Source organism: Eulemur rufifrons, chromosome 7, assembly GCF_041146395.1.
Source record: "Eulemur rufifrons isolate Redbay chromosome 7, OSU_ERuf_1, whole genome shotgun sequence".
NCBI classification, from domain to species: domain Eukaryota; kingdom Metazoa; phylum Chordata; class Mammalia; order Primates; family Lemuridae; genus Eulemur; species Eulemur rufifrons.
The window spans coordinates 228,839,046-228,861,761 of record NC_090989.1 but is presented as its reverse complement, the minus strand read 5'-3'; the positions used below and the strand labels follow the sequence as shown (position 1 = coordinate 228,861,761).

The 22,716-nt window shown below is 37.9% G+C and overlaps 2 protein-coding genes across 5 annotated transcripts in view; one reads left to right on the top strand and one right to left on the bottom strand.

The window, feature by feature from the left end:
• The window catches only part of ERMP1 (endoplasmic reticulum metallopeptidase 1), a 52,669-nt gene extending 49,914 nt beyond the window's left edge, over window positions 1–2,755 (top strand). For both annotated transcript variants that reach the window (XM_069474193.1, XM_069474192.1), the window contains one exon: window positions 120–2,755. In XM_069474193.1, coding sequence (XP_069330294.1) covers window positions 120–284 — 165 coding nt within the window. In that variant the 3' untranslated portion in view covers window positions 285–2,755. The remainder of the gene's footprint in view (window positions 1–119) is intronic.
• Window positions 2,756–5,898: 3,143 nt separating this feature from the next.
• The window catches only part of RIC1 (RIC1 homolog, RAB6A GEF complex partner 1), a 115,293-nt gene continuing 98,475 nt past the window's right edge, over window positions 5,899–22,716 (bottom strand). For 2 of the 3 annotated variants that reach the window (XM_069476462.1, XM_069476464.1), the window contains 9 exons: window positions 18,491–18,607; window positions 16,937–17,665; window positions 15,256–15,414; window positions 15,031–15,167; window positions 13,627–13,913; window positions 12,573–12,764; window positions 9,740–9,917; window positions 9,406–9,594; window positions 5,899–8,545 (listed from right to left, as the gene is read on the bottom strand). In XM_069476462.1, coding sequence (XP_069332563.1) covers window positions 8,257–8,545; window positions 9,406–9,594; window positions 9,740–9,917; window positions 12,573–12,764; window positions 13,627–13,913; window positions 15,031–15,167; window positions 15,256–15,414; window positions 16,937–17,665; window positions 18,491–18,607 — 2,277 coding nt within the window. In that variant the 3' untranslated portion in view covers window positions 5,899–8,256. The remainder of the gene's footprint in view (window positions 8,546–9,405; window positions 9,595–9,739; window positions 9,918–12,572; window positions 12,765–13,626; window positions 13,914–15,030; window positions 15,168–15,255; window positions 15,415–16,936; window positions 17,666–18,490; window positions 18,608–22,716) is intronic. The other variant, XM_069476463.1, reaches the window with a different exon arrangement.

Here is a 22,716-nt window from a genome sequence, read left to right as displayed (position 1 = left end):
GTGTGCATTTCCCAGCATTGCTTGTTTCATTGAGCAGGTTCCCAGGTGGCAGTTAGCAAGAACCTTGGGTTCAGCATTCTGACTTCAGAACTAGAGAACTAACTGATTCTCTCTCGCAGGTCTCAGAAGAACATCCTGAAGGAATGGTCACTGTGGCCATTGCTGCGCACTATGTATCTGGGGACGACAAGAGATCCTCCCAACTGGATGCCCTGAAGGAGAGGTTCCCAGATTGGACATTTCCCTCTGCTTGGGTGTGCACCTACAATCTCTTTGTGTTTTAATCTTGTGGATGAGCTCTAAGTAGATGCCCACTGAATCCTCCACGTGACAGTTTCTCCTTACGTTACGTGGATGTTTGTAATGTAAGTCAATGAATTTTAATGAGCATATGTTCAAAGAGCTTTTTGGGTTAATGCTCTTTGGGGCCAAGCCCTATTAGGGTTAAGCTGTGGGACAGTGATGCATGACCTTTTGACACTTGAACATGCCAGTTTTCTGGCACTTAAGCACATGTGGGTACTGCCACTACACACATAAGTGATTTTATGTGATCTTAAGGACAAAAGCCAACAAACCACTTCAATAGCTATCCCTCTAGGATCCTGAAGGATGTCAACTGTCAGAGCATTGTTAATGAGCAAAACCACTTGTGTCGGTGGATGGTGACAAAAATATTCATCAGGGTAATGATTCCCCCTTGAGGTCTACCTCTGTGTAGGTCATTGGCACATGATTGCCATAAAGATTGAGGAAGCAGCTTTGGGACTCTGCTGAGAGGTCTCTCTTCAGGCAGCCTCTGGAGCGTGCTGCGTGTCTCTGTACCGAAGCCTGGGCCCCTGGTGTGGACCCCGTGCTGAGCTGGTGGGTCACTGTCCTGACAAGTGGTCACTGAGCTCCATTGCTGTGCTGCTTTCCTGGGGTGGTTTTGCAACGCCTGTTCCACCTCTCCACTCTCCCGATTTGAGAAGGGGAACATTTAGCTACATTTCCTGCTGGGCTTTCATAGGTTCCTTTGGTTTAGAATATTGTTTGTGCAAGTTTATGACCTTAACTTCCTTCCTCAGAGCACTGAGTTGCCACTTTGGCTATTCTGGGGTTGAAGGAGGGTTGGGAGTAGTAAATATTTATTCTCTTTGCTTTATTCATACAAGGTTAATCCTTTATGACATAATTTTATTGATGCACTGGGTCCTCCTTTTTGTTTTCCATCCAGTTGAATAGTTTCTTGGTAACTTACTGTACAGAGGGGCTGGGATTCCTGAGAGTTGAGGTTGTGGCTTGTACTGGAGTGAGATGGTGTTCAGACCCTGCATAATGGCAGCACCAGGACTTACAGGCGGTTTTCATTTTGAAGATGGGCATGTAGCTTGTGCGGTGTACCCCAGCAGCACCTCATGCGGCTTCTTGGTTCCAGCAGTGAGAGGGTTAGGTGAGACCAGCAGTAAACTATGCTAAGCTCTTTTTGTTCCATTAGGAAATGTAAAAAGTTCGACAAATTGAGTTTAACAAGCATAGGCAAAAAACAGGTGAAAGAAAAGCAATAGTGAAAAAAGTTACCTAGACTTCTTGAGTGATGATGGAATGAGGAATGCGTCTGGAAAAGTGGCCCTTGGAACCGTCTGAACAGCAGCAGCACAGTAAGCATGTAGCGCAGGAGGAAACTTTCTTGAAGCTGCCTGTGCAATGTGTATGATGTGCTTTCTTAATCATGCTCCTCATATTGCCTAATTTGTGATTCCCTAAAAGCTAACTGTGCCCATGCAGACAGCAGGGCTTCAGCCAGAGCTGAATGATAACATGCTGGCTGTCACGGGCATTGGCAATGCACAGTGGAGTCATTGTAGAAATCAGTCTCAAGTGTATGTTATCTGCTTCAAGTGTCTGGCTCCTGCTACATTTATCTGTCAGGTAGTACATAGGGTATGCAGGGTTTATATCTTGTATAGAATCACAGTTGTGGAGAAAAAGTTAACAGTAGTAATTTCTCAATGAATTTTAAAGTATAGGTGTATTTTCTGTCCCAGTGGTTAATCTGAAATAGAGTACTAGAAATTATAGAAAAACCAGCAAAATCCCATGTTGGAGACATTGTATAAGAAACACATTGTTCCCTGTGAGTCCCCCCGCCCCCTTCAGGAAGGATGCTGTTACTCCTTTTCAATAGTAATCATTTCTGTTTTGTCCTTGGGTTATTTCCTCATTTCCTTATGCAAACCATTCCTTTTGTTTTGGTTTTCTTTAGCATTATGAAGCTTTGATGTTGTACAAGGTCAGAAACAAGATGCCTGCGAGTTTCAGGGCATGCTTAATATTCTGGGAGGTTGTTTCAATGCTGGAAATGGTCGAATTTCTATTAATAAGTACATAGTCTGTCATACCAGTAGCCTCTGAGATTAAACTTGTTAGTTTTTTTAAAAAAATGATATCTGATCATTTGAATAACTCATTTCTAAAAGAGTTTTTTCAAGCTCAAACAAATGGATTATTTTCTACAGAATTTAAGTAGCAAGCACAGTACTGCATATTCAGGGAAAGTGTGAAGAATTGTGATGTCAAAGTAGTTTGTTCTTGCGTTTGACCTAAGAATGACTGTTGCATGAAGTGTTTGTTGCCACAATTTAACAGATCTAGATAAGCATGGTAGGATTCCTTACAATGTTACCACCAAGGAGGCCACAAGCCAGCCTGCTGACTCAGGAAGCTGTAGGAAGAATGATTGTGTCTGTCCCTTTCCTTTCACTGGTTTACTGACATGTTGAGATTAATTGTTGCCTTACAATGTTATTGAAATAAACTTTTTAACATAGTGGTTGATATCTTTTTTAACAGAAAAATAGGTCTATGTTCTGCCGTATCCCCCTTATTTCAAGGGTTACTTCATGTCCACAGAGCCTTTTAATTGCTGTTAAAAAACTTATGATGGCTCATGTGGGCATAATGGCTATTTTAATGGGAGATGTTACTTTAACTTCAGTTGGAATCCTTTTTTTTTTTTAACCTTGGAATGAAATGGTGCACCTAAATTTCATAGAAATTAGTGGACTATTACTTGGTAAATGTGGAGCTTCAGCATATTTAGGGGTTTTAAAGTCACCAAAGGACTAATGAAGGGCATTCTTTTACTGTGGAGTAGGGGTAGGACGGAGAGAAGAAACTGCCTTTCAGCCAGAGCAGCGTCCCCACTGCTTAGTCTAATCTCCACCGAAGGAAAAGGTACCACCACTCACCGAAATAGAGCATGCACTTTTGAGTTCAAAGATCTGTGCAAGTTATTTAGCTTTCTGAGTGAATTTGCTCAGAATAGTTCACTACAAGGTAAAAGAGCTGAACAAATTCTATTCCTAATACTCCTCCCTCCTCTTTTAGGGCAAGTAAAGCCAAGATGCAGTTATCCCCTCTTAAACTGTTTTCAGTTGAAATGCTTATGAAATTTTGGAGTACATCAATGTATTTTTTGACACCACTGCTTCCACATTTGAGTTGTAAAAATACAACATGTTGATAATTTCTTTTCTCCAATTTGGCCCTACATCATGACCAAGTGGGATTTATCCCAGGAATATAAGGTTGGTTTAACATTTGAAAAGCCCTATAATGCACCATCTTAACAGAATGAAGGACAAAAACCACATGACTATCTCAATAGATGCAAAAAATTTTTTTTTGACAAAATCTAAAACCCTTCCATCATAAAAACACTGAAACTACATAAAGGGCAACTTCCTCAACCAGATAAAGGCTATCTATGAAGAGCCAACAAACTAACATCATACTTAAAGGGAACGCTTTCAGCCTTTCATTACTAAGATGAGGAAGAAGACAAGAATGTTCACTGTTGCCATTTTTACTCAACTTTGACTGGGTGGCTCTAGCGAGGACAGTTTAGCAAAACAAAGAAGTAAAAGGCATCCAGATTGGAAACAGTTTAAACTCTCTCTAGTTGCAAACAACATGATCTTCTACATAGAAAATCTTCTTAGAAGGAATCCACAAAAAAACCTTAGTTCAGCAGTGTTGCATGATCCAATGTCAATGTACAAAAGTCAACTATTTCTAAACACAAAGAACAATCCAAAAATGAAATTAAGAATTCCATGTACAGTAGCATCAGAAGAATAATAAAATACTTAGGAATAAGTTTCACATAAGCACAAGATATATACTGAAAATGACAAAACATTGCTAAAAGACATTAAAGCGACCTAAATAAGTGGAAAGACATTTCCTGTTCATGGATTGGAAGGCTTAATATTAAGATGGCAATATTTTCCAAATTGATTTATATTTGAATACAACCCCTATCAAAATCCCACCTGCTTTTTATTGTGTGCAGAGATTGACAAGCCAATCCTGAAAATCATATGGAAATGCAAGGCACCCAAGACAGCCTTGAAAAACAAACTTAGGACTCCCACTTTCAAAGTTTCCTACAAAGCAGCAGTGATCAACAGTGTAATACTGGCATAAGAACAGACAATAAATCATTGTAATACAATTGAGTCTCCAGAAATAAACCTATATACCTATAATAAATTGATTTTCGACAATTCAGTGGAAAAAGTTTTCAATAATGGTGCTCAATTGAATATCCACACATGAAAGAACAAAGTTAGACCCCCTACTTCATACTGTATACAAAAATTAACTTAAAATGCATCAAAGATTAAATGTAGGAGCTAAAACTATAAAACTCTTAGAAGAAAAATTAGGCATAAATATTCATGACTTGGATTAGGCAGTGGTTTCTTAGCTATGACGCCAAAAGCACAAGCAAAGAAAAAATAAATTGGACTTAATCAAAAAGAAAAATTTTTGGTGTTTCAAAGGACACTATCAAGAAAGTGAAAAGACAAGCCCATAGAATAAGGCAATATTTGCAAATCATGTATCTGATAAGGGTCTACCATAGACCCAGAATATATAAAGAACTCTTACAAATCAATAAAAAGATAAATGACTTAATTGAAAAACAGGCAAAGGATGTGATAGACATTTTTCTTCAAAGATGTACATGAACCATTAATGAGACTCCACTTCATACACAACTTGGGTGGCTACAACCAAAAAGACAGTAACATGTTTGGGTGGTAGAAACTGGAACCTTCACATCTACCACTAGTGGTAATGTAAAATGGTGCAGGTGCTTTGGAATGTGGTTTGGCATTTCCTGAAAAAATTAACCAGTTACCCTACGACCCAGTAGTTGTACTCCTAGAGAAAACCGAAAACATATGTCCACACAGAGAAACATGTACGTTAATGTTAACAGCAGTGTTATTCAAAATAGCAAAAAAGTGGGAAAAAAACCCAAATGACCCTCAACTACTCAATGGATAAACAAATGTTGTATTATCCACATAACAGAATATTACTCAACCTCAAAGGAAGGAAGTAGTGCTATTCAAGGATAAATACTGAAAGCATCATGTCAAATAAAAGAAGACAGAAAAGTCCACGTTTCCATTTATACAGAATGTCCAGAATAGGAAAATCCATGAAGACTGCATATTTAGGAATACAGGAAAAAGTCAAAATCATTTTTAATATCACTTACTAAAAAATGATGCCTCGTCTCCTAATACACTTTTTGTTTGGTGTCCACAATACGGTATACATAATTTTCTGTAATTTCTTCATTATATGGTGAACATTTTCCATGTCATCAACATGGATTGTTTTTTCCAATATTCTATTTTCAGGCATCTTGGACGCTGCCAACTCTTGATGTTCCCATCCTAAATCTATACACATAAATAAAGATTTTAAATAAATTTGTATTTCTACTTATTTCATAAGGAAAATTCTAAGACGTGGAATTACAATGAAAAGAGTATTTCTATGGCTTTTACTACATGTACTTTTTGCTGTTAACCTGAGATGATGAATAAACAAAAGTTTGTGTAACGGTTTTATTGCCCTTTACCAAGTTAAAAAAAATACACATTACAGAAGTAGCAGCAACTTTAATTACAAGCAAAGGTTGATTCCACCCACCTTCAATGACTTCTTGTTTTGGTATCAGCAAATAATTTCAATGTATCTAGTAAACTTCAAATAGTTATACTGAATATTTAAATTCATTGGTTAAAATTATGGCTTAAACAGTTGATATGTGAACCAAAGAACACGGCAAAATAAAAATGGGGTTTTAAAAATTAGAGTTTATAAAAAAAATAAAAGTGAATTACCAAACAAAAATTTTCTGTGAACTTGCCAAATTTCTTGCCTTGGGGCCTTCTATTTCTGTTAGTTGAAAAACAAATACTTTATGGAAGAAAACATTCATTCATGGCCTAAACACCACAGGAATACAGTTAACTTCTTGGTGCCCTGCTTTCAAGAATGTGAGATGAACTCATCAGCATAGTGTTTTATTTAAGATATCTGAAAAGATCACAGCTCTTTTATAATGGTATAGCATTTTTATTGATTAAGTATTCACACCAAACACAGAAGTAATGCTGGTTCTTCTCCCTAATGGACTAGGACAGGAGAAGAAAGTTCAGTTTAGTTTCTTGCTGGGCTGCATGTACTCACATGCAAAACATGATCTTAAGATCAGGGACAGGAGGTTTGAAACAAAGTTTTAAATAAAAATAGCACCAGGAGGACTAGGTACTGATAATCACATACTCCACCCATTTAGGAGTTTTATTATGTAAAATTATTGCACTTGTAATGTAAAAAGTAAATGATAGTAAATTACCCAACTCAATAATTTTAGATAGTCTGATGAATTTTGAACTAAGCTATTTCAAAATGATACTGAGTTTCCCCCTTCAAAGGAAACCTGGCTAAGACAACTAAATCTAGCCATTTACTTTAAAAAGCAAGGATAGAGGACCATGTTTTGTTTCCAAACTATAATTGCACTATGAGAAGAGAGCCTATTTTACATAGTGGTATGAATTTGGTCCACATCAAATACACCGTTATTATAAAAATAAACAAGTTTGTTTTTTGTAAAAAATAACATTGCATTCCTTGTTCAAATTGCACAGTACAAACAAGCTATCTAAATTAATACTGTTATAAGGTAATTAGAATTACATACAGTGGACATGTGTTTAGTCCAAAGCAATTAAGGAATATGCAGTTCTATTTTCATAATGTATGAAAACTAAGTCATATCTAGAAATACATAAAATATTTTAAAAGTTTACAATGAAGAATGCATTCTTTACACACTCATTTTTAGTAGCTGTGATAATACAGGATTCAGCAGTCTATTTATATAAAAGTCCATTTTTATTCACTTTACAAAAGCAATAAATAAGAAACTACATTAATTTGCACAAAACCTATTCCACTTCCTTCATGATCTGAGTGACCGTTTCTGTTACTTTATGACCATGCGGATATACCTGTCTTCCTTTATGAAGGCTGCTCATTTTTGGAAAAAGCAGTCCTGTTTTTGTATCTATAGTCATGCAGAATCCAGCATAAAACCTTACAAATTATAATACAAGCCCTAAAAATAGGAACAGTGCCTTTGAGTATATTTACATAAGAGTATTCACAAAAAGATACAGTTCTTTGATACAAAATAGTTTAGTGGTATCTAACAGCGTAATTGATGAGAACCCATCAGACATCTGTCCACACTGATCTAGTAAGAATCAAGCTTGCTGAATAGGTACATTAACTCACAGGTAAATTGCTTCCATCAATTCAGGACTGGGCTTTAACAGGCTAGTAGAGCCAAGGAGAATGTCTCCATCACACTGGCACCTATTATGTCAGTGTGGGCATCCACACAGGAGGACCAATTGGAGTCCAGCGAGCTCTATTCAAAAGAGCGAACAGGTAGCTCAAGTACCTGATGAGCTACAGCAAGCACCTTAGCATTTATTTTTTGAAAAGCTGTCTGGACACACTGAACCAGAAAACACGTTAAGAAGCTTTAGTGAAAAAGAAAGCTCACCTGGGGCAAAACAATCCCTATGGTTTAAGAGCTACAATTTTTTAATAAAACCAAAATATTCTCATGTACATCTGTACAATATTCTTTATTACTTTCTACTGCAGCTTAAAAATATTTTTTATAAAAGTTGCTTTATTCAATATCACATTTTTATGGCGTCAAAGAGATTTCTTGGAGGAGAAAGAATTAGTTAAAATCTAATAATACTTGACCAAAGTGTCTCTGAGCTGAGTTCTCTCCCCCATTAAATTATCCAACTAAGTCGCAGTGTACTCTGTTGCACACTGCTGCTAATTAATACTGCCCATCGTGATGGTACTTCAGTGTTGTTAGGACACAGAACAGTCGTAAGTCCCATCCTGAAAAGGTTCCTCCTCCTCTGCTTGGGCTGTGTCCTCCTCTTTCCGGCTGACCATACTGTTAACCCCGACCTCGCCCTGGGGGATGCCTCCATGGCTGGAGGAGCCCCTGCTCTCCTCTGTCCTGGGGCTAGTCTGTTCAGGAGTCTTACCCATAGTTACTGGCTGGAAGGCATCAGGTTGGACCTGCTCTTCTGTTACTTCACTGAGCTTCTGCAGTTGTGGCTTGATGATGTTTAAGAATGGCTTATATCCAGGGCTAAGTAAAGGAAAAAATATTAGCTCTAGTCTGCCATAATTCAAAGGCTTGGTAGACTATGTTATGTATGGATAAACTACTAAACACTGATACGATAAGAGCAATGAGAGATTATGGGGGAGGAGGTAGGGAGGTTGGAAGGAAAGCCTTGGGTGCCCTGCCCAGCAGAGCAAGCCCCACACAGAATAAGCCTGAGCCTTAAATTTCTGAGCACTAGAAGCAAAGATTGACATTTTAAAAGCAGTACTACAACAAAAATTATATCTTACAATCAAAAGACCAATAGGATTTTAGACTTGAAAAATGACCTTCAGACATTTAACCTACATGCACTTGGCAATTAAGGAAAACCAGATCCAATTAAGGCAAGTAACTAGCCCCAAATCCACACATAAGTGGTAATAAAGACAGGGCTAGAATCCAAGGCTCTTAACTCCTATGCACAACTCTTAATTTGGATTTGCTAGGAACTGCCATGTAATGTTAAATTCACATAGACCTTAACTTTATATCTTTTTAAGTAGACATTTTTAGGTTATAACTTTCAATCCCACAGGACTAAAAATCTTACATTCTCAGTCTAAGTTCATTTGTACTGCATCAATCTTAAGTCAGTGACATGCATTCACATTATCAACTATGAACTGACCAATCCTCTAACTTTACTCAGCGGATAGTACTCATTTAAATAGTTGGGAACAGAATCGTTACTAAAGAAGTATCCTTAAAAATGAATGTAGGAAAGCATTTTTGTTTCTACTAGCCTAGAAATATCCAAAATAAATGAACCATAAACTAAGCCTTAATGCACAAGGACAGGATTCACCAAAGGATACAAACCTAAGGAAACCAGGACTTACCAATCTGTAGAGGCCCATCGGTCCACCGCATGTAGCCCTGTCTTTATGTTCTGTAACATCTCTCCATCTACCTCTGAAGATTGTATAATAACCAAAATCTGATTGATTATTGAAGATTCTCTAAGAATCAGTCCTATAACAATGCACCAGTCCAGGCATCCTGCCTCCATGAAAATGTGCAGCAAATACCTATATATAAGCAGAAACAATGATTTAGGCAGAAATAAAAGATGTCAAGAAGGGCAATGAATATTAGGAAAGTAGCCCCTGTAATTCTATGTGTCCAGATACCCAGAGGAGGCATTCTGTGCTTTCAAATAGCTGAGAAACTCACCGAAGCTGCACCTGGGATTTATGAGGCCCTTTACTCGCCAACTCCATGGAGATGTGCTCTAGCTCTGACTGAGTTAAACTGAGTGTGGAGAAATTTTCATCCACCATTGTCCAGTCTCCATCCACCATGGAGCTACTTTCAGTTAAGTCTGTGGCTGAACCAATACTGCATTCATCACCTGATGAAGAATTGCCAAAAGTTATAAACCAGCTTCATGGAGAAAATCTATTTTCCTTTAATTATTAGCTGCTTCTCAGATATTGAATTCTCCTTTGGATTTTGAAACCAAAGCATTAAGTCCATTGCTAAAATTGCCATGTAAACAACAGCAGATGTCTTTTAAAAAGTCATTAGAAGGCCGGGCGCGGTGGCTCACGCCTGTAATCCTAGCACTCTGGGAGGCCGAGGTAGGCGGATCGTTTGAGCTCAGGAGTTCCAGACCAGCCTGAGCAAGAACGAGACCCAACTCTACTAAAAATAGAAAGAAATTATATGGACAGCTAAAAATATATATAGAAAAAATTAGCCGGGCATGGTGGCACATGCCTGTAGTCCCAGCTACTTGGGAGGCTGAGACAGGAGGATCGCTTGAGCTCAGGAGTTTGAGGTTGCTGTGAGCTAGGCTGACGCCACGGCACTCACTCTAGCCTGGGCAACAGCGTGAGACTCTGTCTCAAAAAAAAAAAAAAAAAAGTCATTAGAGAGATACCAGACATTATGTACCTTCGGATGGAAAAATCATATACCACCTATGAAGTAGTCTTTCCTGCCTCCCCCCAAAAAACCTAGCTAGAATTTGATCAAGTTTTTAGATTTAGCTATCAATTTACAGGAAATAAGAGGAATCCATTAAACTAAACCATGAAGATGCAATGAGCAAAGCCCATATTGTGAGAAGATCTACTAAAGCAAGTTTCTTCTTCACTGAAGATGAATAAATTTCACGGTTGGGGGTGAAGAGGAATGGGAGGGTGGTGAACATTCACTTAAAAAGAGAATTAAAAACACTATCACAGTGTGTGACCCTTATTTGAATCTTGACTCAATGTTTATCAAACAACTGGAAATCTGAATACTTACTGGGAATTATCAAATTTTTTAAGGGATGATAATCGTACTATGGTTATATTTTTTAAAAAAAGAATCCTTGTAGGAAAAATACTGAAATGTTTACAGATAAAATATATCATGTCTTGGATTTGCTTCAATTAATATAGGAGTGGGGACATGGATGACACACATTTGGCCCAGAGGTGATAAGAATGGAAGCTGGGTGATGGAAAAATGGAGGGAAAGGGTCCACTATACTATTATCTCTATTTTTTATATACGTTTGAAATTATCTCTTTTAAAAAGTTTTCTAAAAGAAGTAACGGCACTACCTCACATCCATTACGGTGACTATTATCAAAAACCAGAAAATAAGTGTTTGCAAGGATATGGAGTATTTAGAACTCTTACCATTATTGGTGGGAATGTAAAATGGTGCAGGTGCTATGGAAAAAAGTATGACAATCCCTCAAAAACTTATAAATAGAATTACCAAATGATTCAGCAATCCCATTTCTGGATATATACCTAAAAGAAATGAAAGCAGAGTCTCGAAGGGACTATGTTTATAGCAGCATTGACAATAGCCAAAAGGTAGAAGCAACCGAAGTGTCTCTTAATGGATGAATGGATAAACAAAATGTGGTCTATCCATACAATGGAGTATCATTCAGCCTTAAAAAGGAAGGAAATTCTGACATGTGCTACAATGTGGATGAAGTTGGGGACATTATACTGTAAGTCAAATAAACTGGTCACAAAAAGACAAATACTGTATGATTCCCTTATATGAAGTACCTAGAGTAGTCAAATTCATAGAGACAGAAAATAGAATGGTGGTTGCCAATGCCTGGAGGGAAAGGAGGAAGGAAGAGCTGTTATTAAATAACAGATACAGAGTTTTAGTTTTCCAAGATGAAAAGTATTCTGGAGGTTGACTACACAAGAAGGTGGATGTAACTGAACCATTTGGTTAAAAATAGTTAAGACAGTAGACACTACTAAACCATATGCTTACAAATGGTTAAGACGGTAAATTTTATGTGTGTGTACTCTACCACAATTAAAAAAAAAAGGCAGCTGTGAGCCTCCCCACATAGCAACTCAGGAAACAGTGATGACAGACTGATAAACATCAGATGAATGCCTGGCCAATAAGAAATCTGCAAAAAATCAGACCAACTGCTGTGTAAGCTTCTAAATTTTATAACCCTATACCGACATAAATTGCTTCAAAACTACTTCTGTTTGTAATTCACCCATAGAACAGAGGTGGTGTACAGTTTTTGTAAAGGGCCAGATAATAAATACTTTAGATTTTGAAGGCCAAGAGGCAAAATGAAGGATATTATGTAGGAACTTGTTGTATAGCAAGAGAAAAAGCAAATTTGCACAAATTTTTTATTGATGAAATAAAAAAATATAATAATAACAGAGTAAAATTTTTATGACCCAAGTCTAGTTATAAGAATGAAATTATATGGAAATAACATTTTGCTTACTTGGGGCTCAAAGTTAGTGTTTCCTTATCATCAAAATTGAGTGCAAAGATTAATTAATGCTGATCCATACTGAGATTTTACCTATTTCATCTAAGATATATATGGCAAAGTAGTCAAGGCCAATTTGCCCCTGTTTTAGTAACTGCCCACCTCTCTAGCAGATAGTAGTGGCTAATCCTCCAGGATGTTGAAGGAAGACAGTGAAGCTCTGTCTCTGAAGTGCTATAGCATATATACTTTAAAGGAACTGAAGGAGAGCTAGGACTTAAAATGACATTTACCTTTATTAGATAAAGGTGATAAGAAGGCATCTTGCATCTGTGGTCCATGAGATGAAGCTGTGTCTATCTCATGATGGGTGGGGCCCATGTTGCTGAGCCAGCTCTGACTTCGCTGGATGTTGGAGATGCCAATATCCATCTCAAGATTTGAAAAAGGATCAGCTGACTGAGACTTTAACAGCTGCTCTCCCACTGCAGGGTAGGTCCAAAACCAAAAAACAGGGGGAGAAATTCAAGATGCACACACTGCCACTTTCAATTCAGCTCTCAGCCTCCCCGACCTGCCCACCCAATACTAATAATTCAAAGCCAGCTACTGTCCTACACTATCATCCACCCAAAAACTGGCGATGTGGGACTGTAACACAACAGACTGACCATATAATGCCATCTAAGAGTCATATCATCATATCTCTTACTGGAACTAGGTACAACTTTATTCTGTTGATCTTCTAAGTGATTTGCCTTGGTTCTTAGATGACATGAAGTTTCCAAATGCCTAAATAGTTTAAAATTTTCATAAATAATAATTAAAAGTCTTCATAAAAAGATCAAAACTGAAAAACTTTATCTTTTAATTTTTCTTTCACCAAAATATACAGTTTCACTTTGTCCTCTCCTACTTTAGAAGATGGCCCAAGTTGTCAAAGACGCATTTTTACTAATTCTCTGGAATAAGTCCTGTCAGGTAAGTCACAATTTAACTTATTTTGAGGTCCATGTCTAACTAACTGGTTCCAAAACTCCTTCCTGCAATAAAATAAGCATGAGTAGCTCTTATATTCAGCCAGTTCTCAACTTGTTTATAATCTAACAATGATTAGATTTATGAATTAGACTTCAGGGTTTCAAGACATAGAGACACAGGTTCTTCTACTTTATTTACATCCTTGATCAAATGGTGGATGTTCCAACTCAGGTACAAAGAGTTGGCTTTATCTGCTTCTGAGTTTGGAATGAAAAGACTTCCTTGAGTATCAACTAATAGCAAAATGTCTAAATACTTGGAGTAAAATACAATTCTCCCTGTATAAGTGACCAAAGTCTACATTACCTATTCGGTATTTTCCATTTTTGAAAGGAGAACTGATAGAAGAGGCTGGGATGATGGGAAGCGGCCACAGGAAATCTTTGTGGAGTCTCTTCAAGGCTATTACAAAGTTGTCTACCCGGGCAGCTCGGGTACGTTCCTTGCATAGCCAAGTAATTAGTTCAAAGCCCAGCTGGGCTGCAAAGCAGCCAAGGTCTTTTAACCGCACATCTTCTAAGAGGCGCCGAGCATGTCTCCAGAGCATCATGTCAATGTACATGTTCTCAGCACAGTCACTGTCTTTGCTCCACCTGTAGGTGGAAACATAAGAAAGCTACAGAATAGTCTTTACTGGGGGATTTCACATACTTTTACACAGTAGCACTGACAAAGCTGACAAGGAGGTAAGAGATCCAAGATCTAATTCTGATTGAAGAGGATGATGAAGCCAGGACTTCTCCTCTGTGTGATACCACGACCTGTTGAACATCTGGAACACAGTAGGTCCTTAAGAAGTATTTGTAGAATGCATACATGGAATAGGAAAAAAAAGGGAACAAAACAACCAGAGCAGGAAGAGGGTGGTGAGTGGCTGAAGCCCATTTTTAAATTCAAGGTATGGCTAAGAAGATAGTGTTTTCCTGGCAATCCTTTACATTTTACTTGTAGATAGCCCATAATAGTGTGTGCGTGCACGTGGACGCACGCATGTGCTGGGTGGTGGTGTTAATGGTCAGTGGTAAGAGAAAGCAGTGAAACATCACAATAAAAAATGTTCAGTAAGCTTTCACTACGTGCCAGACACTGTAGTAAGAACACAAACAATATAAAAGAAGGGATTTGGTAAGAGAAAAAACAAAAGGCAAGAACATGTAACAACATAGGAAGGAATACCTCACAAGCCAGGGAAAATTTTAATGTTTTTATAATATTTAGTGTGAGTTCATAGTTATCTCTCAGGAGACAATAATCCATCTGTGAGTGATAGAGGTTTCGGTCTCCAGAATACAATGAGACTTTTGGCTCTGCCACCGTTTGATGACTTCTCTAATGAAAAGGGCACAGGAAAGTTGAATGCATGAGCACTAACTTTTATTTTTTGTCAGAGGTATAGGTGGAAAGAAGGGTAAAACTATTAAGAAGGCGTTTGGATTATCCACAGATTTACCTATCTTCCTTTTTAATCTGGTCCTCTGTCATCAGAGGTAATTTAAAGTTAGTTGCATTCAGAACAGGTACATCAAGACCTACTCTAGAAAAAGGGGCAGAAATTATACAAAGAGAGGCCTTCTGTGTGGTCTTTATGCCTCTTGGGAACAGAAAAAGGTATTGCAATTAGATTAAATAGTTGTTTCCATAAGACCCAATTTTATAAATTCCCTGTGTCACAGATGCCAAAAAACCAGTAATGGTTCTTCATTCTTTTACCTTTTTCCAGAAGGACCAGATGGCATACTTAGTGTTTTCTGTAAGCTGAATTTACTAGGAAGAACATTTTCAGCTGACTGGGATAAACTGATGCTTCGATTCCTGAAGAACTCAAATCCACCACTTGAACTGGGTTCCTATGATTACATACAATGTACAGTACAGTTAGAGAAAGATGCCATGTAGGTGTATGGCCTACAGAAGTTGTACAATTTTATAACTAACCTGAGCCGTGGGTGTGGATGGAGGTGTCTCAGATTCTCCAGAGCCAATGGCTTTAAGAAATCGAATCATGTGTCGACATAGGTCCCACTTGCCTTGTTCTAGCGCTGTGTTGAACAGAAGGGTGGCATGTTGCCTACTTACTGCTGGGACTTCCATATTCTACAACCAAGAAGACAGCATTCCTTTTATACTATACTATGAGCAATTCTTTATCTCCACAGTTCTCTAACTCCAAGGAAAGTAGCCACAACACTGTAGGGCTTAGTTTAACAGTAAGATTAAAAGAAACATTAAAAAGTACCATACAAGGAAAAATGAACCAAGTACTCTTCTGGTATAATATAAACTATGATTTACTGAACTCCCACTACGATACCATATATACACCTTACATACATTATTTCTCCCAAGGACTCTACAAAATAAATATATCATTCCTGTTTTATGGATGAGGAATCTGAGTTAAGTAAATTGTTGAAGATAAGCAGAAAAGCAAGAATAAAAATCTAGGTTTGCTTGACCCCCAGGAGACAGCTCTGTCTCCTGTTACAGAGTGTTCTGAGGCTGTGACTAAAACTCTTTGTTTTGGGCAACAGCAAGTAGTAAGTACCACTATACATTCAGAATCATCAATAGTTCTTTCACAAATTTAAACTTACTGTCTATCTTGGCCTTCATGGAAAGGTGCCTAATAGACAAGTTTAACTGTAATTATTATGTGCCGGTCCATAGCAATTTAGGAATTCTGCTGGAGAAAAAGTTTCTAATTCCATTGCAAGGGAGATCACTGAAGGTCTAAGGAGGGATCCAGAAAAACAAATAGCTGCATTTATTTAGATTCTATTTTTATAATTCTATTGCTTTTTTATGGGCTAGCCATGGAATCATAGAATCTCAGGGCCACCCAGCCTCTGCTTGAATCCTTCCTCTGGTTTCAGCCAGTTGGCATGAAGTAAGTTAGTTGATAGGAAATGTGCTTCAGGCAGAGATTCAAACCAGGTTTATGGTTAGCTTCCTACATGAGTGCAAACAACTTTGCAATAATTTGAAAGAAGCTTTCAGACTTAATAATGAACTGTCAAGCCCTTTTGTCAAATATATAATGAAACAAATTTTCACGAGTCTCGAAGAACCCATTATTTTGAGAAAAATCATGTACTGTGAGGGTCATTTCTGTGGCAGACCTGAGCTGCCTCCTCAGCTTGCTTTGGGAAACCTAGTATAAGGTGCTCTGTTATGACCCATGCTTTAATTAGTGTCCCCTTGGCAATTCCACTGCAAGGGAACAAATCTATTATTGTGAGGAGCTCAGACAAACTCATTAGTATGCAAAATAATACTTTCTTCGCTATGTTTCCTATGTAATATTTCAATAATCTTATGTAATTTTTCTTATATAATATGTTCATTATTACATGTATTGTGATACCTGTAATAAATTTCTTCAATATTATTCAAAGTAATACTCTGAACTCTAATCTGTTTTAGGCCTATTTAGGGACAAATAGGATAAAATACCCCTGTAATGTTACTTTATGACATTCCAAGAAATCTGTGGTCATTTGACAAGTCTGAGTTCTTTAAAATGAAAGACAAATTAATTCCTTAAACACAATCAGGACTTTCCCCCACTAAGTTTAAGCTCATTAATTCTGTCCCTTTATAAGAAGAGAACTGTTACCTGTAGGATAATAAGGTAGGAGGCAGCTGTGTCCAAATCCTGAGCCATCAAACATTCCTCAAACAAGTCCTTGGGGTTTCCAACAGCTGCAAAAAGGTAATTCCACAGGGCATATTCAGTCTTCCTGGCACAATGGACAACTGTCTGCAGGAAGAGGGGGAACTCGGTGATAAATTTTGCCACAGTGGGAAGGAGAGGGTCGGGAATGGGCTCCCGTGAGGTAGCTTCTTCTTCAAGCACTTCATGGAGCATGAGCTCCAGCACATGAGGGAAGTAAGGTAATGCGGCACAGGACTGGGCCAAGAGCAAGGCTTGCTCCCCAAGGTTTCTGACCAGAAGCTGACGTAGAATGTGGTGGAGGTAGATCTGAGAAGTTCTCTCCACAACACAGAAAGGGAAGAGCACCTCTAGCTGTTCCCTAGCATTGTTCCGAGTATACAAAGAATCATAGAGAAAAGTGTCATTGACAGCACCAAGGACTAATGCATCTTCAAACAGAACAGCGAGGGGGTAAATATTGATGTGGAATGGCAGCATGATCCGCTGGGACAAGAAGGAATGGGGCTTGCGGTGATCCCTAGGGAAGAGAGGGAGCCAGACTTTCATCCCTGCACCACCACAGCTCAACCAGAGGGCTTCCAGAAGGTGACGTTTTTGTTTATTTGCTCGACACGTAGTCCAGACATTTTCAACAGACTGGGCGAGTACAACAGGAGGACAGAATGGCAGCTAGAGAAGGAGAGACAAGAATCAGGTTTTCCTCCTATTAAAGTAGGTTCTTAAGTTCCTAGGTACTAGTTTACAAAGTCTTTCAAAATGATAACACAACTGTTTTGGAAAAGCAAGGAAATCTATATAAAATTAGTGTTAATAACGGTACCCTGCCTTTCAAAGTATGTATCATTTAAATCTAAAAACAAAACCAAAAATCCCATGAACTTCACCAGACTATCTTTTTTTTCCTGTTAGAATTTGCAACTAATGCCTAAGCAATAACACCTGGAATACAGAAGATCTGATTACCATTTTAGGACCTTATCCTTCACTTCACAAATAATCTTACAATCAGAGGCTTAAGACTCATTTCATTTACTTTCTCAGTTTCCAAATCACAAGACAATATTATCCTCTTAAATTCTTTTATTCCTTCATCCTAATCCCATACCTTCTTTTTTTTTTTTTTTTTTTTTTGGAGACAGAGTGTCACTTTGTTGCCCTGGCTAGAGTGAGTGCCGTGGCGTCAGCCTAGCTCACAGCAACCTCAAACTCCTGGGCTTAAGCGATCCTACTGCCTCAGCCTCCCGAGTAGCTGGGACTACAGGCATGCGCCACCATGCCCGGCTAATTTTTTCTATATATATTTTAGTTGGCCAGATAATTTCTTTCTATTTTTAGTAGAGACGGGGTCTCGCTCTTGCTCAGGCTGGTCTCGAACTCCTGACCTTGAGCGATCCACCCGCCTCGGCCTCCCAGAGTGCTAGGATTACAGGCGTGAGCCACCGCGCCCGGCCCCCATACCTTCTTAATGGTCAAAATGACTTGCACTTTACTCACAAGTTTCCTCTGGTTAGGGTTACTGTCCTTCTCCCGGATCTGAGGGCCTGACCTGTCCCTCTGCATCATGATGAGCTGTCCTGCAAGGTTTAGCATAATGCTCTCTGCATCACGAGCCTGAAATTTAAGAAAAAGAAATTAGATTCATACTAATGTATATTTTCAGCATTTCCCCCCAATTCGTAAGGTTTACAGGATAAACAATAATATTTACTGAGGTTGTACTAGGTACAGCCATTCTGCCAGGCTCTGTGGGAATATGGATTAATGAACGATACCAGTGACTTAAAATTGAGGGCAGAACTGAATTATCCTGGAAAAACTAAGTGAACTTTAGAAGTTCATAAAAATAAGATATCATGGTGATCTTGCTGGCAAAGCTAGAAAAAGTTGAAAAGGATGAGGTGAACCTTGAAAGATGAGGAAGACATCATGGGTAGAAGAGTAAGGGTTGGCTGAAGCATGAAATGTAAACAAAGACATGGAGCTAGGACAGAAGAGTTCACTAGGAAAGTGAGAACAATGTGGCTACACTACAGGTATTATGAGAACAAAGCTGGATGGTAACAGACCTTCAAGGAGGACTTGGAAAGCCAGGTAAAAGAATAGTAGGAAGTAAGCCACTATTTATGGTTCTTGAATAAGAAAGTTATTAAAAAATCAGAATTAATCAGGATGGATTACTGAGGAGAGGAAGACTTCATAGGTATTGATTTCAGGAATGAGGAAATAGTCTATCTTTTTATTATGGAAAATTTCAATCAAACCCCAGAGTAGAGAGCCAACTACAATGATTTCCTATTAAACCCTATTACTCAGCTTAATCAATTGTGCACATTAAAGTTTGAGAAGCACTGTGTCAAAAGTGAATCTCAGATATCAAGTCATTTTCACCTGGAAAGAGGAAGATCATTTTGATTTAAAGAAAAACTTTACTGTTATTCTAGACATGAAAGGTAGAAAAACAAGCTAAACCAAAGATGATTTAGGCACCTAATTTAGGTGAGGTGTTAGAGAAGTTATCACTGATAGAAGTTAGCAAGAGGAATTAGGGAAGGGAAAAACCAGAGTTTCTTTTCTCTCCTATTTAATTTGAAAAAACAGTAAGACTTTCAAGTAAAAATGAACCAGGGATGAATATGCCAGCATCAGAGCATAAAGGTGACGTTGGTAAACTGAAGGAAACAGCTAAGTTTTCTGAGGCACAGTAGACATGGGGAAAGAACAGAGGGCCATCACCTGAGCTTTTGAAGGGAAAGAGAGAAATGGGGAAGCACAATGCCACATAAACCAAAAATGGAAAGAATTTCAGGAAGGAAAGGATGACTATTCAGAAGCTGTGGGATTATGTCCCAGGCTTTGATGCTTGCTGGCTGAATTTAAGCTGCCAATATCACTTAGGGTTCACTCAAGAAAATAGCAATCACCCTATACATTTTAGCTGCAAAACAGCGATACAAAATGCTCTTGCTTACCGCTTTCAGATTCTAGAAGGGATTGCATATAAAGAAATAACAAAACTACAAATTTGGGTATCTCTCCATAACATATGAAAAATAGCCAATAACTTAGGGGTATGAGAAGGAAAACTAGAATTTAAAAGGTGATTGGGAACCGTATCAGGCACCCAGATAACAGTAAATGTAGCTACCTAGCAGCGGAAAAAGAAAAACAAGCATACAATCACATGAAAACAAAATGGTATAACTGGAGATTGGCACAGGGACAAACTCCTCCAACATTTCAAAAGATCTTTAAAAGCACTTACTGCAATTCACCACAACATGACTAATGATCACCTTAAGTTTTAAGATGATGGATTTCAGCACTACATTAAAAAAACACTACTCTTTTCTTCATTGAGTGGATATTATTAACTACTCATTCAACACTTTCTGATAATATTATAGGTGACTGCAATATCAGTCTCACACAACTTTAATGAAGTGTTCAAGAAAAGCAGGGGCCATCTGTATGCTCAAAATCCTAAATCTGAAGGAACCCAAAACACTATCCTCTTACCCTAAGAAAATCCCTGGCAGATGATTCTCCGTGGGAGTTTCAGGAACAAGGAGCTCACTCTCTCAAGGAGATGCTATTCTGCTGTTGAACAGTTCTCACTATTATCACTACTTTAAAAAAATCTTTAATATTAAATCAAGACTTGCTTTGCCGTAGCATTCTTGGTTTTCCCTCTATAGCAGAGGTAATCATTCTATTTCCTATTTTATTTCAATTGACTTCTTCATCTGCTCTTCACCAAGTTAGCCACCTCCTCTTTGTGAAAGGCCCTCTCAAAATGGGGTACCCCTGGTACCACTGATGCCAGTGATTGCTTACTCCATCTGGGACAGAGAGTCCCTTTTTTTCTAATATGAAAACTTCAAACATGACCAAAGCATGAAGATTACTACAATGAAGTCCCATATTCCTGTTATCTAGGTTCACAAGTTATCAAGAGTTTGCCATATTTGCTCCATCTATCCCTTGTTTCTTTTTTTAAATTTTGCCAAAGCATTTTAAAGCAAGATATCCTGCCATTTTACCTCTGTATGTTTAATATGCACTCCTAAATATATGGACATTTGCATACATAACCAGAATGCCAGTATCACATCTAATAAAATTTATAGTTATTCCTTGGTTTTATCTCTGAATTCATATTTAAATTTTCCAACTGTTGCAACAGTGTCTTTTTATAGCTGGTTTGAATGAGTATACAAATGAGCTCACAGACTTGGTTCTGTAGCCCTGCAGTTGTCATGTTCACCCCTCAAATGAGCCTATCTATTACATTTGGTTGTTGTGGCTCTAAAGACTTATTTAATCTAGAAGAGTCTCTCCTCCCCACCCCCAGACTTATTGACTTGTAGCTGTCCTACAGAATGCCCCGCATTATGCTTCCTTGTGGTGCAAATTAGACTAAATATCTTTATTTCCTTTGAATCGAAGATGACTCTATCTAGACACTTAATTTGATTCAGGTTCAATGTTTTTGGCAACAGTTCCTCAATGTGAACTTCATGTTATATCACCTAAGAAAGAATATCACATCTGGTTTTCCCACTTTCAGTGATGCTAACTAATATTGATTAATAAAGCTTGGATATGACAACCTGATCCCTTCATTGTAAAGCTTCATACAATAATGATCACTGTCTAAATCAGTTATTTCCTCAGGGCTGCAAAATAGTGATTTTTAAATTCTCACGTTTCTTTCACATCTTTTAGCTAGAATTCTTCTGTAAAACAGAACTTTTCCTTATCAACTAGGACCATCTGGTTACCATGAAATATAATTTTCAGAGAAAATGGGAGCTATATTTTAAAGGAAAAAGCAAATTACAAGTTTATCTACAGAAGGGAGACCAAGATGGTTAAGGGGTCTAGAAAGAATATTACATGAGATAGTTGAAGATATGGGAATATTTAACATGAGATGAGAAGACACAGAAAAATGTGAGGAAAGGAGGGGAAGCCAAGGAATGATAATTGTCTATAAATACTTTAGGTTATCATGTGGAAAACGAACAGCTTTATTATTTCTTATTCCAAAAAGTGAGAAAATTATGACTGTTACAAGTCAGATTTTAGATCCATATAAATAATAGTTCATAACAATTACAACTGTAGAGGAAGAGGTTCTCTTAAGTAGCTGAATTTCTAATAACTGCATAGTCTAGTGCATTGTTTTCTATCTACCGTATGGAGCGCTGAGGTTCAATGGTAATGCCTCAGTATGAAGTAAAAGACAGACTGGACAGACTGAAATGACAAATAATCTGCACAGCATTTTCCTCTGAAATGGATTCCCAGTTGACAGTAAGTTTGGAAACCACTGGTATAATGGAAGGGACTCTGAAATAGAAGTTATGTAACCCGAGTCACGGTGGCACTACTACATACTCAGTTACTTCACCCAGAAACTATGGGAATATACTTTCTCTTTCCTCATAATTAACTGATCAAGGAATCCTCTGTATTTTATATTTGTTCTACTTCTTTCCATGTCCTTTTCCACTGCCCAAGTTCAGGCCACTAACTCCATTCATCTAGATCATTACAATGTCCTCCCAGCTGCTCTCCCTACATGCAGTTTCATTCTACTTCGGTTCATTTTCCTCTCTACAGTCAGAGTAAACATAATAAAGCTTACATGTGATACCTAGCTTAAAACACTTTAGACTTGAAGCCTAAAGTTATTAATATTATCTGTAAGACTCATA